This window comes from Antechinus flavipes, chromosome 3 (genome assembly GCF_016432865.1).
Source record: "Antechinus flavipes isolate AdamAnt ecotype Samford, QLD, Australia chromosome 3, AdamAnt_v2, whole genome shotgun sequence".
Lineage (NCBI taxonomy): Eukaryota > Metazoa > Chordata > Mammalia > Dasyuromorphia > Dasyuridae > Antechinus > Antechinus flavipes.
The window spans coordinates 571,593,424-571,611,131 of record NC_067400.1 but is presented as its reverse complement, the minus strand read 5'-3'; the positions used below and the strand labels follow the sequence as shown (position 1 = coordinate 571,611,131).

Here is a 17,708-nt window from a genome sequence, read left to right as displayed (position 1 = left end):
AATTCTCTGTGCCTTGGTTTCTTAAGTGGCATAATGAATACTGAATAGTGGATTAGATAATCTCTCTCAATTCTGAAATTTATAATCCTAAGATTCTCCCAGACTTGGCAGGAATTTCATAGAATCCTTCAAGAGAGAAACGGAAACCTCCCTCGCATAAAAATAAGTGGTGTGCTTGGTAATTTTGTTTCTTCTTGAAATTTTATGGTTTATGATGTTCAGAGAAACAAATACTACAACATCCCCCTTCCTGAAGAGCATAATAACCCTCTTCCCATGTGATACTAAGATTTTGTATAGGACAGAGAAAATATAGTAAGCAAGAATTTACGTGGGAAAAGTTCTAGAGGTCTTACTGGTTGCAGAATCAATATTAATAATAAATGATATAGTAGACAAAAAAACCATAAGGTCTTAGACTACATTAAGATAGAAATAATTTCCAGGATAAGAAAATGATTATTTTATTTGTCCTCTAAGGGTGGAACTCAAGAGAATATGTAGGAGTTACAGAATATATTTTAGTTTGGTATATGAAATATCTTGCTCTTATTTAAAGCTAACTCAAAAGGGAAATGACTACTACTAGTGATCTTTCAGCAATAGCTAGATTTTTCTTGTTGGGGATATTCTAGAGGAAGAATGAGAGCTGCATTTTCTTCTAAGATCCTGTAGGAATCAAGAGTTATGCTTAGTGGAAGTTGTGGAACACAGGGAGAGAATAAACAAGCAACCTCAACTCTTGTCCTGTGTCTTCTACTGAACAGGTTTGTAATCTTGAGCAAGTCATCTTTCTTATTTGGCCCTTGATGGCCTCATATGTAAAAGGATCATTTGGGTAAGATCATCTTTAAAGATTCCCAAAGCTCTAAAATTCCATGATGCTAGGATGCCACCAAACCTCACAGTGAAGGACTTTTTAACATGGGTTCTTAAACTGAGAAACTCAGAGGGCCCTGGGTTTCTCTGTCCTTATCCAATCCTAAGGTCCCTAGCCTCCATCACCTTCTCTTTTTCTTTTTCCCAGGATCCTACTGTCTCAATGTTTCCCGCTTCAAACCATAGTTCTGTTACTGAATTTGTCCTACTTGGCTTCTCCAGTGACCCTACCACAAATAGGATCCTTTTCATCATCTTCCTCCTTCTCTACTTATGCTCAGTCCTTGGCAATGGACTCATCATCATTTTGATCTACCTGGATTCTCGTCTCCACACACCTATGTACTTTTTCCTCAGCATCCTGTCCCTCCTAGACATGGGCTATGTCACTACCACAATGCCTCAGATGTTGGTACACCTACTTTCCAGTTCTAAGCTCATTTCCTTTGCAGGTTGCTGGGTGCAAATGTATGTATTTGGTGCTCTTGGTCTCACTGAGTGCATCTTCTTTGTAGTTATGGCCTATGACCGTTATGTTGCCATCTGCTTTCCACTGCGTTACATGCTCATTCTCAACTGGGACCTGTGTGTGCGCTTGGTGGTAGGGACCTGGGCTTCTGGCTTTTTCTTTTCCCTAGTTCACACTATTTTTACCATGAACCTTCCCTTCTGTGGTCCTAATATGGTCAACCACTACTTCTGTGAGGGTCCCTCAGTTCGGAGCCTGTCCTGCATGGACACACATCTTATTGAGATGGTAGATTTTGTCATGAGCATCTTCATGGTGTTAGTCCCTTTGTCCCTCATCCTGGCCTCCTATGTCCGCATCACTATGGCCATCCTAAAAATCAAATCCACCCAAGGAAGGTATAAGGCTTTTTCCACTTGCGCTTCACATCTAATTGTGGTCACTCTGTTCTATGCACCTGCCATTTATATCTATATGAGGCCCAACTCCAGCTACTCCCCAGAGAGAGACAAACAGATCTCACTTTTCTACAATATGTTTACTGCCCTGCTCAATCCTGTGGTCTACAGCCTTAGGAATAAGGATATAAAGGCAGCATTCATAAAAGTAGTAATGAGGAACAGAGTAATCTGGTGAGTAGAGTCTTGGAATAGAGTATTGTTTCCTTTTTTTAAATTTATTTTTTGAGAATGAGTTTCCTTATCTCATCCAGGCTAGAAGTACAACCACCACTTATGGTACCAACCCTATTGCTAATCAGTAACCCATTCTTTTTTTATCTGGGCCAATTTGCCCATTCTTAGGCAGTCTGGTTTCCCCATCCATTTGCCCTCTCAGCCCCTATTCCTGAGAGGCTCACTCTATTGTTGCTACACCTAATGTATCCATCCAATTGGCTTCAGTCCTTTCATACTTTAGGGTTCCTGAACTTATTTGATCCACCAGCCTTAGCCTGTCTTCATAGCAAAATTTAAATATGTGCCTTTATACTGGACAAGCTGGATCGATCTATTTCTATTAGACTTGGAACCTTGGCTTGTGACCTGCAATAGACCTGTATTATCACCTACTTTCAAGAGTTAAGTAGAACAAATCTGACTTCAGCTTAATCCTCATCATCCTTTTTACATTGATGGTGTTGATCTAATTCTAGATTCTGAATTTCTTCTCACACCCATAGCTTAAACTCACAGAAGTCCCCCTCATCTATCTATTGGGGAGGATAACATTTGCCAATATCTCCCTCACAGGGTTATTGTAGGGAAAGTTCTTTCATTCCTTAAAGTGCCACATTGGAGTTAGGATAACCACCCAGTAGTGATAGTACACAGTAAAATGGAAAGAGTAACTCATAAAGTATCTGGCCTCCTTAGTACATACCTTCCCCATATTGGAACTTATTGGAGACACAAACTAATGTAGGCCAGGAAGTAATTCTTGCCCACAGCAGAAGGAGAAAGAAAATGTACTTGGGGAAACAATTAAAAACCTTACAAATGTAGCCCCTTATCAGGGACTGATGGGCAATTCAGTCTTTCTCACGTGGAAGGAGGGACTGGAATAGGAGAACACATAGAAACCTGGGAACATTGGAACCTCATGGCAGGATGCACCCAGGAAGACAAGGGAAGGATGGTGTTGCCTTCAACTGAATATAATCATGAACAATTAGATCCTTGCCTGCCTCACAGAGCACCTAAGGATTTACCTTCCTGAAGAGAATTGGCATCAGCCTTATAGGGAATGAATATAACCCCTCTATACTTCCTCCTTCACTACTTATGACATTATGGAAAAGTGGGAAAAATAGCACCCTTATATTTAGTTACTTGATCTATGTACTTTTATAATGTGTTCCACCTCTACATAAAAACAAGCTAATTTTCATTTCACTTTGTGTAGTTTTGCTGTAAATGAGTATGGGAGTCTGGGGTTTAAGGTGGGGAAAAAGAAAGCAAACCTTTGGACAATGGCCTTAACTTTAATCATGACCTAATATTGAAGTTCTTTCTGCCTGTCTCTATCTTTCTCTCTCTCTCAATTTCTCCCCCCCCCCCTTTTTTTTTATTATAGCTTTTTATTTATAAGTTATATGCATGGATAATTTTACAGCATTGACAATTGCCAAACCTTTTGTTCCAATTTTTCCCCTTCTTCCCCCCATGCCCTTCCCCCAATGGCAGGTTGACCAATACATGTTAAATATGTTAAAGTATAAATTAAATCAATATAAGTATACATGTCCTAACAGTTATTTTGCTGTACAAAAAGAGTCAGACTTTTTGTAATAGTGTACTATTAGCCTGTGAAGGAAATAAAAAATGCAGGCAGACAAAAATATAGGGATTGGGAATTCTATGTAATGATTCATAGTCATCTCCCAGAATATGACTGGGTATAGCTGGTTCAATTCATTACTATCCTATTGGAACTGATTTGGTTCGTCTCATTGCGGGAGATGGCCACATTCTTCAGAATTGATCATCATATAATATTGCTGTTGAAGTATATAATGATCTCCTGGTCCTGCTCATTTCACTCAGCATCAGTTCACATAAGTCTCTCCAGGCCTTTCTGAAATCGTCCTGCTGGTCATTTCTTACAGAACAATAATATTCCATAATATTCATATACCACAATTTATTCAGCCCTTCTCCAATTGATGGGCATCCACACAGTTTCCAGTTTCTGGCCACTACAAAGAGACTTGCCACAAAAATTCTTGCAAATACAGATCCTTTCCCTTCTTTAAGATTTCTTTGAGATATAAGCCCAGTAGAAACACTGCTGGATCAAAGGGTATGCACAGTTTGATAATTTTTTGAGCATAGTTCCAAATTGCTCTCCAGAATGGCTGGATGTATTCAAAATTCCACCAACAATGTATCAGTTTCCCTGTTTTCCCACATCCCCTCCAATATTTTGCATTATCTTTCCCTGTCGTTCTAGCCAATTTGATAGGTGTGTAGTGGTATCTCAGAATTGTCTTAATGTGGCATTTCTCTGATTAATAATGACTTGGAGCATCTTTTCATATAGCTAGAAATAGTTTCAATTTCTTCATCTGAGAATTGTCTGTTCATATCCTTTGACCATTTATCAATTGGAGAATGGCTTGATTTCTTATAAATTAGAGTCAATTCTCTATATATTTTGGAGATGAGACCTTTATCAGAACCTTTGACTGTAAAAATGTTTTCCCAGTTTATTGTTTCCCTTCTAATCTTGTCTGCATTAGTTTTGTTTGTACAAAAACTTTTCAATTTGATATAATCAAATTTTTCTATTTTGTGATCAGTAATGATCTCTAGTTCTTCTTTGGTCATAAATTCCTTCCTCTTCCACAGGTCTGAGAGGTAAATTATCCTATGCTCTTCCAATTTATTTATAATCTCCTTCTTTATGCCTAGGTCATGAACCCATTTTGACCTTATCTTGGTGTATGGTGTTAAGTGTGGGTCAATGCCTAGTTTCTGCCATACTAATTTCCAATTTTCCCAGCCATTTTTGTCAAATAGTGAGTTCTTATCCCAAAAAAGGGGGGTCTCTGGGTTTGTCAAACACTAGATTATTAAAGTTATTGGCTGTTTTATCCTTTGAACCTAACCTACTCCACTGATCAACTAGTGTATTTCTTAGCCAATACCAAATGATTTTGGTAACCACTGCTTTATAATATAATTTTAGATCTGGTATAGCTAGGCCATCGTCATTTGATTTTTTTTTTTCATTAATTGCCTTGAAATTCTTGACCTTTTGTTTTTCCATATGAACTTTGTTGTTATTTTTTCTAGATCATTAAAAAAGTTTTTTGGGGAGTCTGATTGGTACAGCACTAAATAAATAGATTAGTTTTGGTAGTATTTTCATCTTTATTATATTTGCTCGCTCTATCCAAGAACATTTAATAGATCAGACTTAATTTGTGTGGAAAGTGTTTTGTAGTTTTGCTCATAAAGTTTCTGATTTTTCCTTTGGCAGATAGATTCCTAAATATTTTATACTATCAGTAGTTACTTTAAATGGAATTTCTCTTTGTAACTCTAACTATTGGATTTTGTTAGTGATATATAAGAATGCTGATCATTTATGTGGGTTTATTTTGTATCCTACAACTTTGCTAAAGATGTGGATTATTTTTAATAACTTTTTAGTAGAGTCTCTGGGGTTCTCTAAGTATACCATCATATCATCAGCAAAGAGTGATAATTTGGTTTCTTCATTGCCTACTCTAATTCCTTCAATCTCTTTCTCAACTCTTATTGCCAAAGCTAGCATTTCTAATGCAACGTTGAGTAGTAATGGTAATAGTGGGCAACCTTGTTTTACTCCTGATCTTATTGGGAATGGTTCCAGTTTATCCCCATTACATATTATCCTTACTGATGGTTTTAAATATATGCTCCTGACTATTTTAAGGAAAAGTCCATTTATTCCTATACTCTTAAGTGTTTTTATTAGGAATGGATGTTGGATGCTTTTTCTGCATCTATTGAGATGATCATATATGGCTTTTGTTAATTTGGTTATTAATATGGCCAATTATACTGATAGTTTTCCTAATATTGAACCAGCGCTGCATTCCTGGTATAAATCCTACTTGATCTTGATGTATTATCCTGGGGATGATTTTCTGTAGTCTTTTTGCTAATATCTTATTTAAGATTTTAGCATCAATATTCCTTAGGGAGATTGGTCTATAATTTTCTTTCTCTGTTTTCAACTTACCTGGTTTAGGTATTAGTATCATGTCTGTGTCATAAAAGGAATTTCATAGGACTCCTTCATTCCCTATTTCAAATAGTCTATATATCACTAGGGCTATCAATTTCTTCCTTTCAATAACTCTTTTAACTTCTCTCTCCCCCTTTCTCTTTTTCTCCTGTTCTCTCTTCAAACCAAGTATGGTATGTCTGTCTCTGTCTCTGAACATCTCTCTCTAACCTTTTTTTCTTTCCTTCTCAGACTCTCTCAATCTCTCTTTCTCCCTTTTCTCTCTTTCTCTTTTTCCTCAGTTTCTGTCACTCTATTCCTTTCTGTCTCTCTCCATCTTGCTTTCTCTGTCTCATTCTCTATTTCTTTGTCTCTTTTCTTTCTGTTGATCTCTGTTTCTCTCTTTTTCTCTCTCTGTTTCTGTCTGTCAGACAACCCCACACAGGTACATACACACACACACACACACACACACACACACACACACACATTACACCCACACTCCCCAAAAGAGAACCAGGTGCATTTATTTCCCTTTTCAACTCATAGCCTGTGACCATTATGGAAGGTGAGAAAAGACCCAAATTCCAATGACCTAGAACACACAGGGATTGCTTCATGATGGGAATTGGGTTGTAGCTAATCTTTGAATGTATTTGTAGCAATGGATGAAAAAGAGAAGGAATTCTGGAAGTAAAAGGAGAAAGTAAAGAAACAAGCAAATTTCTGCTTCTTGCTACTCATGGGACTTTGTGTAACCATTTGCTCATTTCTGAGATTTATTTTCTTCTTCCCTAAATTAAGGAGGCTGAATGAGATTATTTCAAAAATCTTTTCTAGCTCTAAAGCCAAAAGTTTTCTGATCCATAGGCAATGAGACAAAAGTTACACCAGGTAAGTCCTAGAATGGAAGAACTAGAGATCTTTGCTTGCAATTCATCAAACTTTTATTATTTGTAAAATACTTAGCACAGTACCTGGTACCTAGTAGTGTTATATAAATGCGTATTCCTTTTTCCCTTCTCCACCCCTGCCCCTTCTTTTACTAATTGTGAACTGGGAACGGTACAAAGATAACTGCCTTTACTTTCATGAATATTATTGTCAAAGAAGGAGCAAAAACTAGGCACACAAATGATCTAAGAAAGAAGATGATTAGAGTCTTTGGTGAGACACAAATTCAGCATGATTTCAGTAGGTATTAACTTCTTAGTATATGCCTATCAGTGTACTAGGCAATAGACATAGAAAGTCTCTGAGGTGGTTATATTCTAATTGAGAGAAATAACAAATATGGTAGATTGGTGACAGTTTATTCTTCTCCTGAAGCTACAGGAGAGAATATTTGTGAGGACCAAGTTAGCACCCTGGATACCTTAGAATCAGCTGGAGTCAGGATAAGCAAAAGTTCTTGGTCTTTATTCTTGGTTTTTAGGGGTAGAAGTGAAGGGGATGGATGCAGGATCTCCACCACCTCTCCTCTCTTTCTCCACCGCCAAAATCTGTCTGGCTTGTCTTACTCCACTCCCTAGTCCCTCCTACAATTCTCTGTTTGCACCAAACGATTGAGCCAGCACAGAATATGGGAAGGGCCATTTTCCAAGCATATTCTAATAGAGTGTTGTCTAATAAGTAATTAGCCTTAAGTGCTTGGCTGTCCAAGTGCACCTACTCAGAGTTTCTGCCCTTTACAAATATTGAGATACACTTTCCAGTAACAAAAACATTATTAATTTGATTAAAGTTCCAGAACTGAAAGACTGGAAGATGATACTTCTGATGACAGAGCTCCTGGAGATAATGGAACATTAGGGCAGAAGTTACCGAGCTGAAAGGCATGATTTCTACTTAAGATAATGTCTATAAAGAGCAATACAAATATTTTTCATTTTCTAGTGGGAATACAAATTCCATTTTTCTTTCATTACCTTCTCACTAAACCCCACTCTTCCTTCAAATTTCCTCAATTCTTTTCAGAAGATCTCCAATCTTTCAGTCTTCCACCTTTGCAACCTGTGAGAGATTTATCCTTCCTCTATATCCAACTAATTTCCAGATCTTGACAACTCTGGCCTACCAATGTATGATCTACATCTTCCTTTCTCTCTGCTCATGTTACTCTAGTGCAGGCCCTTATTATCTCTTACTAAAACTATGAGAATAGCTTTCTAATGAGCATCCTTACTTCCAGTCTCTCAGTTCTCCAAAATACATCTTACCTGGTTCTCCTGACCCAAGGCTTCTGAAACCTGCCTGAGGCTTGAAGGGATATTTTGAAATGGTACCTATCCAAAATCTTTATTTGTGGGCCATCTATGGCACTTTTTTTTAATTATTAAACTAAACACAAGGACACAGCAACTCAAAGCAAAGTCACTTGATGAAAAAGCATAATGAGCTAGAAAGAGAAACACCACATACACAAAAGAGGATACTTTTCTATAGATTGCTATGCTCTGAGTTGCATATTACACATGACTTTTGTATTTTGTTTATGATATAAACTTTGTATGTGCACTATATTATAGTGACTAATGGGTTGGGTGTGTTGCATGCAACCCTACTTTAGGTGCAATATGTTATACACTTACCCATTTTGGATATTTATTTTGGATAATTATTTAAAACTGTTATGTGTCAATTCATGAATATTGATGATGTATACCTACAAAGGGAATACATAAGGTGTGCTTTGCAGATTGTTTGCTAGGGGAATATGACAAGGGAATGCACATTGTTTGGTTAAATCATGATTCAGCATTGATTCCCACATGCCACTTGTTGCTTTCTAAAGAGTTTTTGATTTCATCTGCTGGTCTGTTGAACCACTGGACTTTTTTTGATTTTGTGCTGCAAACTACCAATATAAACTTCTGGGCTACTTTATCCAATATGATGTGAACTACCAATTTTATCTGCTGGATTACTTTATTGCAGTGCCATATCCATGTTTTTTCTATATGTCAGTTCTTTGCCACATTGTCCCAATTCTTTGGTCTCTTCCATACAGGGAAAAGATTATAGCTATTGTGAGCCAATTCAGGCAGAACAAGGTAGCTTTTTTTGTGAACCAGATACATAACTGGATTCAACCAGCATAAAAAGTTGCTCAGTTCAAATCTATCTGCTACTATTTTGCTTTCCTTTTAACAGAAACTCCCCCAGGCCTGTTTGGTTGGGTTTATGAATTTTTTTCAGTTCCTACTATTTCCATAGATGCTTTGTAACATGTAGATTACACTGGCTACCTTGTTGATTTGGGTGGAGGTGATAACCTTTGCTATTCATTTCTATAACTATAACTGAATTACTTCTCTCCCTATTTTATGTTCTCCTCTAGCAAATAAACAAAACCCTTTATTCTACAAAGCACACTCTATGCTTATTTTTCCTTTGTAGGTGTATATCATAAGTATTCATTGATGGACACATAACAGTCACAAGTAATTATCCAAAATAAGTAATAATTGGGTAAGTGCATAACATATCACATCTAAAGTAGAGCTGCATGCAATACACCCATCTCATTAGTCACAGGGGAATATAATACACATAGGAAGTGGGTATCATAGGCAAAGTACAAAACTCACCTGCAATATGCAATTCATCAATGATATATAGGAAAGTGGATTGCTGTAGACTAAATATATGTCACAAACAATATAGCATACACTAAACAAAGTAGATTATTATAAACCATATACAGAAGTTATAAGTAACACATTGCATGTTAGATTTGAAACTACTTATCAAATAAATATGACATGTTCTGAACCATTTGGTACCATATGCTACACATGTAACCACCTCTCCTATTACTACATGGGCATCATAAGTCAAATTGCTCTTAGGCTAACAATTGCAATTAATGAATAACTATACAAAAACTTTATATACTTGATGTCATTGGGTCCCCACAGGACTTTATTTGTTTCCATTTCCATTTCCAATTTCCCTTTTTTGGTGCTGTCTTCTTCCAATAGATTGTAAGTTCCTTGAGGATAAAGGCTAACTTTTTTTTTCTTCTTTGTATCCTCATTATGTACCATTATACCTATAAATGTTTATTAACTACCGATTAAAAGAGGAGAATCCCAGCTTTATCTTGTAGCTTAAGGAGAGGAGAGAATAGGGATTGGTCTCATTTAATTTATATGATACTCAGAAGATTTATTTACCATAGCACACAATGTAGTCTAATGGGGTTTTCTTGGCAAAGATATTGGAGCACTTTTGCATTTCCTTCTGTAGTGGATTAAGGCAAACAGATTAAGTGACTTATTATTTACATAGAACTTTAACATTTTAAAAATATGATTTCCTTTTCTTCTCATAACAACCCTGGGAGGTAGTAGCAATTGTTATTCTCATTTGCCAGATGAAGAAATTGAGGCAGACAGAGGCAATATGACTTGCCCAGGATCCCACAGCTAATAAATGTTGGAATCAGGATTTGAATTCAAGTCTTCCAGACTTAATCAGCTCTCTACTCCTGGAGACACTTAGCTGGATTATCTTTCAAAAGACTTTAGGCTAAAGAGTATGATCACTGTAACAATGTGCAGAATGTGACTTTCCCAGAAGGAATGAATATGAAAAGTATGAGTACCTAAGTATAGAGCTGGAAAGGAAAAGAAGGGCTTATCAGATCTCTATGACCACATGTAAAACATCCTTCCAAGGGTTTTGAAGACTCTGAGTTATCTCCTCTTCTCCTACTGAGACTGGAAAGTAAGCACAGATTTAGCAATAATGCCTGCAACATTGGAGGCCCCATTGCTCTCATCAGTGCCTGGCTCACAGATTGCAGCTGCCCTTGCTTTGCCAGATTGTGGACAGACAGTGCATTCACAACCTACTTTTTGGCCTCCACCTAAACATTTTGTGTAGTGAGGAGTAAATTACTGTCCCATACTGTGGATTAATCTCAAGGCATGGAATAGGCTATGGGGAGAGGGGGAAGAGAGAGAGAAGAGATTAGGTTCACAACATCTCTTCCATGGCAAGACTGAAGGAGAATAAGGGCTTGCTCAGGTCACAGTTGCTGGGATTGTTTGTTCCAGATGCATTTCCTTCACATCACTATATTTTCCCTAATTTAGTGAAATTGCTTGCTTGAATATAACCTTAAGAGTAAATTAAATGAAATAATGCTTTTGAAGCTTTTCTTTTGAAGAAATCTATAAATGTTCTGCTTTTGAACTTGCTTTTGAAGGCAAAGAAATAATAGTCTTTGTGTAAGGACTCAAGTTTATGAATGATAAGCAACAGATACTTCTAGATAAAAAGCCTTGTATCAGAGAAGGATGTCTGATCATCAATCAGATAATGAATAAACATTTATTAAGCACTAGGAACTACGTGATTACCTTTTCTAGTACTAATATGGAAAGGAAAAAAACACAAATTCATATAAAAAGACTAGTCTTAGAGGAGATTTTGAGAGAAGGAGATTTGGAGTTGTCTACTCTCTACCTCTTGGAATTGGACATCAGACACAGATTTAGTAGTAATGCCTGTACTATGGGGTGGACGTGTGGAGGGGTGTGTGGACTGCCAATGCCTGGCTCATAGATTCCAATAGGCTTTGCTGTTCACATCATGGGCAGACCATGTTTACACATCAAAATAGTTCCTCAGTTCATCCAAGTTCTTGGCATTTCCTTTATCTTGTTCTTTATGGTGAGGAGCAAATTATTGTTTCATCTTGTAGATTAATTCCAAGGCCAGGATTAGGACATATGGGTAGAAAGAAATAGCTTCCCAACATTCCTTCCCTGACAAGGCAGAGCAATAAAGGGTTTCTTTATACCACAACTGGTGGGATTACTTGTTCCAGATAGCTTTCCTTCATATCACTATCTTTTCCCTAATTTAATTAAATTTCTTACTTGAATATGAACTTAAGATTTAATTAAATGTAATAATATCCTTGCTTTAGAAATAGCTTTTGTTTAAGGGCTAGTGTTTATGAATAATAAGCAATGACCAAAAGATACTTCTAGATCAGTGAGGGATGGGTGATTAATTCAATAAACAATTCTTTAGCACCAGGCACTCTGTGAATACTTTCTCAAAATCCTATCAAAGAAAGACAAAAAAATACAAATGCTTATAAAAGGACCAATTAGGACACCTGCTCTATGCAGTCTGAATTAGCTAATCCACCAGTGACCCTGATGGTAGAGATTGCAGAAGCAGGAGAAGAGCAATTGTGGCCTATAGGCCAACTGATTTTTCCAAGTAGGCCTAGTTGACCTCTTTCAGGTCAAACCATAGATGGCTCCCGACTTGGGTTATTCATAGGGACACCTCTGGCAAAGACTGAGCCTGAAACATCCTGGTCCTAGAGTCCAGAACTTCCTCTGATGTTTCGGCCCATCTCTCCTTCTTGTTTCCCATTCCTAATTCCTCTGTCCTTAGAGCCTGCCTACCTTCTCTGCCTGCTCCTTGGACTATTCCTCCTGATCATTTGTTCTACCATCTTCCTGTCCATCACCCTTTTCATTTCTTCTCTTTCCCTTCCCTTCCTGGGGAAGAAAAAGGGGATGAAGGGAAGAAGCTGAGAGAATTTGAATAAAGATTCCCATAATTCACATTTATATGTTATATTTTTTATCTTTTTTTCTCTTCCTCTCAGCTCATATCCCAAACAAGTATGGGATAATCAGAAAGCTCTTCCCCTTTGTCTTTCCTCCTTCTATGTTATCAATTTCTATAGATTTCTGAGAATAGGAATTTCCAGGGAACCTATTCCTGGATAATCTCTTGGGGAGGAGGTTGGATAGAACAGGAGGAGGCAGATCCTCCTTGAAGCAGCTGGAGGAACCAGGTGCTTCTTTCTCTGGCTTCCCCTGGGAGTATTTTCTATCATGTAACAAGTTATTATGAATTACAAATTATGTATCATAAAAACCCTAGTTGATTGGGCAATGGGAATATAGTTTCTCCTGTCATTAGCAGCGATAGAGGATCCTCTCCTTAGACACAGCTTCACTCTTTGCCAGAAGTTGTACATATTCTCTACTCTGGCAGAAAGGATTCCTCTCTTTTAAAGAAGCAACTGGCTTGAGGCCAGGGCAGCGGACACTAAGTAGGACTTTAGAAGAAGAAAAAGTGAGAAAATAGACCCATGAATACTGTGGTGTCCAGAGCTTGCCTGGTACCCTTTTGGAGTGGCCTGGAATCCCCTGGTCTTGCTGGTGACCTAGATCCTCAGTTTGGTCTCCACTCAAACCTCTTCCCAAAGAAACAATTGACCTATCCACTGGAGATCTTTGTGTTTCATTTTCCTGAAAGGTGAGGCAATGGTTCTGTCTGGGAGGGCTGATCTGGGCAATGGAAAAGTAGCAAGGGGAAAGAAATGAAAAAAAGAAAAGTCAGAGACTAAAAAATCAGAGGAAGTGCAATTTGAAGAAGTTCAACAGTAAATATGAGGAGCTGGGTATTGTTCCCAAAACACGCTTCAAAACTTGAGCCACTACACAAATGTCAACTTTTTTTGTTGTTGAATTTTCTTTTTCTGCTTTATCCAACTAATCAATTGCTAAGTCTTGCTGATTTTAGTCTTAAATTACCTCTAGGGTCTATCACATCCCTTTTACACACAGATACAGGTCTAATGCAGCCTGAGGTCACTAGTAACTTCCTCACTTTTCTCCATGCCTTGAAACACTCCCATGTACAATTTGCCCTACAAATGCTGACTAAAATGTTCAACAAAGATCCAATTCTATGCATATCACTTATCTATTCAGAAACCTTCTAGGATTAAGAAAAAAGCCTAAACTTTTCACCCAGGCATTCAAGTCCCTCCCAGTCGGATTCAGTCCAATCAATTGAAAGTCCAAATAAAGGTGTAATATCCTTGATAAAATCATATTCATTGACAAGCTCTGATCTTTTGCTTATACTCTTTCTATTGCCTAGACTCTCCTCCTTCCCTCCTCCCTTACTATCCAAATTCTATTCACCAAGAATCATAGCATATTAGGGCTGGAAAATATCTCAGCAACCATTTGATCCAAAGCACACTTGAGAAGGAATTCTTATTATTTTATCCATGAGAAATAGTCATGTAGTCTCAGTATGAAGACCTCCAGCAATATGGATCCCACTACTCCAGAGATGGACCATTTCTCTTTCATATAGGGAGTCCTTTTCCTGAATGTAGGCTTAAATGTGCTTCTTTCCATCTTTCACCCATTACTCAACTCTGGGGCCAAAAGGACCAAGTCTAATTGTTCTTCCAGGTGACAATCCTTCTAATAGTGCTCAGACACTCTCCTGTGCCTTCTGAATCTTATCCTTTGCAGGCTGAACATTCCTAGTTCCCTCAACTTATTTTTCATATATTTCATATTTTTAATATTCAACTGATGTTCATATTTCTTAGGTATCATTTTATTGGGAAATACTTCTTTATCATTGTTTCAGGAAGGAGCTGCATGATTTCATCCATGGTATTTCTCTCTCTACCTATGCAGAATGAAACCCTGCAATTCTTTAATGAGCTGTTCCCTGAATAACTATGGTCCTCCTATTCTCCATTTTAATCTATCTTAAAGGGGCTGCCTTTGATTTCAAGAGTCCTATGAAATAGAAATAAAAGTGCATTTAAATCTTAGAATACTTACATCCTATGTGATTTTCAGCAATTACTTAGCTTCCCTTACCTCAATTTTTTAAGTAGCGCTGAAGTGTGGATTAGATAATCTCTTCCAACTCTGAAATTGACCATATTAACGTTTTTCCAGATTTGGCAGGAATTTCCTGGAATCCTTCAAGAGAAAAATGGAGTCCCCACCTCCTAAAAAAAATTGACGTTCCTGAAAATTTTCTTTGTTCATAAAATTTTAGGATGTGTGGTATTCAGGGAAACAAATAATACCCCTGAGCATCATAGCAATGCTATTTTTATGTGAAACTAAGTTTGTATGGGATAAAGAAATTATGGCAAGTAAGAATTTATGTGGAAAAAATCTAGATGTCTTAGTGAATTTAAAGAGTCATTATGAATCAAAAATGGGATTTGAAAGACAAAATGATAATGTCATCATAGTCTACATTAAGATGGGAATAATCCAGGATGAGGAAATGCTTATTTTGTCTGTCCTAAGAAAGAGGAAATAAAGGTAGTGGGTGGAAGTTATAGAATAGAGTTCAGTTTAGTATATACAAAAACTTTCTATGAGAGCTAATTAGAAAAGGAAAGGGCTACAAGTAGTAATCTTTGAGTAAAGGCTAGATTTTTCATGTTGGGGATACTCTGAAAGAAACCCTTATTCAGGTGGTAGCTGTAGAAAATGTTTTCTGAGATTTTTTCCTTTGAGTGCTTGTAGTAATACAGGAATGTCCAAAGTGGAAGCAAGGTGGCGCATGGAAGAAGTGAACAAGAGACCTCAACCTTCTCTTCTCCTGAATAGATGAGTAATCTTGAACAAGTCATCTTCCTTTTTTGGTCCTTGATGGCCTCATTTGTAAAAGGAGGGTTTGGGTCAGATCATCTTTAAAGTTCCCTGAAGCTCTAAAATTCAATGATGCTAGGGTGGTACCAAAATTCTTAGGGAAGAATTTTTAAACATGAGGCCTTCAACTGAGTAATTCAGAGAGCCCTGGGTTTCTCTGTCCTTGTCCAAAACTGAGCTCTCTAGACTATTTTCTCTTTCTCCTTTTCCCAGGGTCCTATTGTCTCAATGTTCCCAACTTCAAACCACAGTTCTGTTACTGAATTTATCCTGGTTGGCTTCTCTAGTGACCCTACCTCAAATAGGATCCTTTTCATCATCTTCCTCCTTCTCTACCTCTGCTCAGTCCTTGGCAATGGACTCATCATCATTCTGATCTGCCTGGATTCTCATCTCCACACCCCTATGTACTTTTTCCTCAGCATGCTCTCCTTACTGGACATGGGCTATATCACTACTACAGTGCCTCAGATGTTGGTACACCTGCTTTCCAGATCTAAGCTCATCTCCTTTGCAGGTTGCTGGCTGCAGATGTATGTATTTGGGGCTCTTGGTCTCACTGAGGCCATCTTATTTGTGGTCATGGCCTATGACCGTTATGTAGCCATCTGCTTCCCACTGCGCTATATGCTCATTCTCAACTGGAACCTGTGCGTGCGGTTGTTGGCAGGCACCTGGGCTTCTGGTTTCTTCTTCTCCCTAGTTCATACTTTTTTTACTATGAGGCTTCCCTTCTGTGGTCCTAATATTGTGAATCACTACCTTTGTGAGGGTCCCTCTGTCCGGAGCCTGGCCTGCATGGACACACACCTTATTGAGATGGTAGACTTTGTCATGAGCATCTTTATGGTGTTAGGTCCCGTGACACTCATCCTGGCCTCCTATGTTCGCATCACTATGGCCATCCTTAAGATCAAATCCACCCAAGGAAGGTATAAGGCTTTCTCCACTTGTGCTTCACATCTAATCGTGGTCATTCTGTTCTATGCACCTGGCATATACATATATATGAGGCCCAATTCCAGCTACTCCCCAGAAAGAGACAAACAGATCTCACTTTTCTATAACGTGTTCACTGCTCTGCTCAATCCTGTGGTCTACAGCCTTAGGAATAAGGACATAAAGGCAGCATTCATCAAAGTAATTATGCAAAACAGAGTAAGCTGATGAGTAGAGAGTCTTGGAATGGACTATTCTTTCCTTCTTTTTTTCTTTCTTTTTGTGAGTGATTTTTTAAATCTCACCCAGCTTGGAGGTATAGTCACCACCTGTAGTCCCAATCCCACTACTAATCAGTTCCTTTTGATCAATTCCATTTTGCCCACATATAGGCAGCCTGATTTCCCCATCTTTTCCCACTCTTCCCCTGTTCCTCAGGGGCTCACCCTATTGTTGCTGCTCCTATTATATCCACCCAATTGACTTTAGCCCTATCATACCTTACAACTCTTGAACTAATTTGATCTACCAGCCTTAACCTTTCCTAATAGAGAAGATTGTAGGCAAGAGCTATCTATTCCTACTGGGCTTGGGACCTTGACCTGTAATTTTCAACAGGGTTATAATATCATCTACTTTCAAGAATTAATTGAACAAACCTAACTTTATCATAATCCTCATCATCCTCATTACCAGGAGCAGCATGGATGGAGAAGTTTTAATCTTAGATTCTTATCAAGGCTCATAGCTTAAACTCACAGAGCTCTTCCTCATCTATAAATTGGGCAGGGGGATATTTATCCATGTCTCTTTCACAGAGTTATTGTAAGGAAAGTACTTTTCAATCCTTAATGTGCCATATACATCTGACTTATTATAATTACCTAGTACTGATAGCACACAGTTACATGGAAAGAGTCACTCATTTATGGAGTCCTTATTGCATTCCTCTCCCTGTGCCAAGCTTGTGGAAGAAACTAACTAGTGAAGGTCATGAAGTAATCATTGTCTACAACAGAAGGGGAAAGAAAACTTACTTGAAGGAAACAACTAGAAACTTATAAGTGTACCCCCTTATTACTAAAGGGCTAAGGGGAAATGCAATTTTCCCACCTGGAAGCAGGGACTAGAAGAGCACAACAAATAGAATCCTGGAACATTGGAATCTCAGGACAAGATGCTGACAAAAAGGCAAGGGAAGGATGGTGCTTCCTTGAACTGAATATAGTTATAAGTAATCA

The 17,708-nt window shown here is 37.9% G+C and overlaps 2 protein-coding genes across 2 annotated transcripts; both read left to right on the top strand.

The window, feature by feature from the left end:
* Positions 1 to 1,042: 1,042 nt before the first annotated feature.
* LOC127555563 (olfactory receptor 2D2-like) lies at positions 1,043 to 1,984 on the top strand. Its single transcript, XM_051987954.1, has one exon. The coding sequence runs from the start codon at positions 1,043 to 1,045 to the stop codon at positions 1,982 to 1,984; it is 942 nt and encodes a 313-aa protein (XP_051843914.1).
* A 13,772-nt stretch (positions 1,985 to 15,756) lies between these two features.
* Positions 15,757 to 16,695, top strand: LOC127555566 (olfactory receptor 2D2-like). Its single transcript, XM_051987957.1, has one exon. It carries the CDS (start codon positions 15,757 to 15,759, stop codon positions 16,693 to 16,695), a length of 939 nt encoding a protein of 312 aa, XP_051843917.1.
* The last annotated feature ends 1,013 nt before the right edge of the window (positions 16,696 to 17,708 follow it).

Bases quoted from the DNA above. Each gene is read 5' to 3' on its own strand.
- LOC127555566 (XM_051987957.1), top strand. From the start codon at position 15,757: ATGTTCCCAACTTCAAACCACAGTTCTGTTACTGAATTTATCCTGGTT.
- LOC127555563 (XM_051987954.1), top strand. From the start codon at position 1,043: ATGTTTCCCGCTTCAAACCATAGTTCTGTTACTGAATTTGTCCTACTT.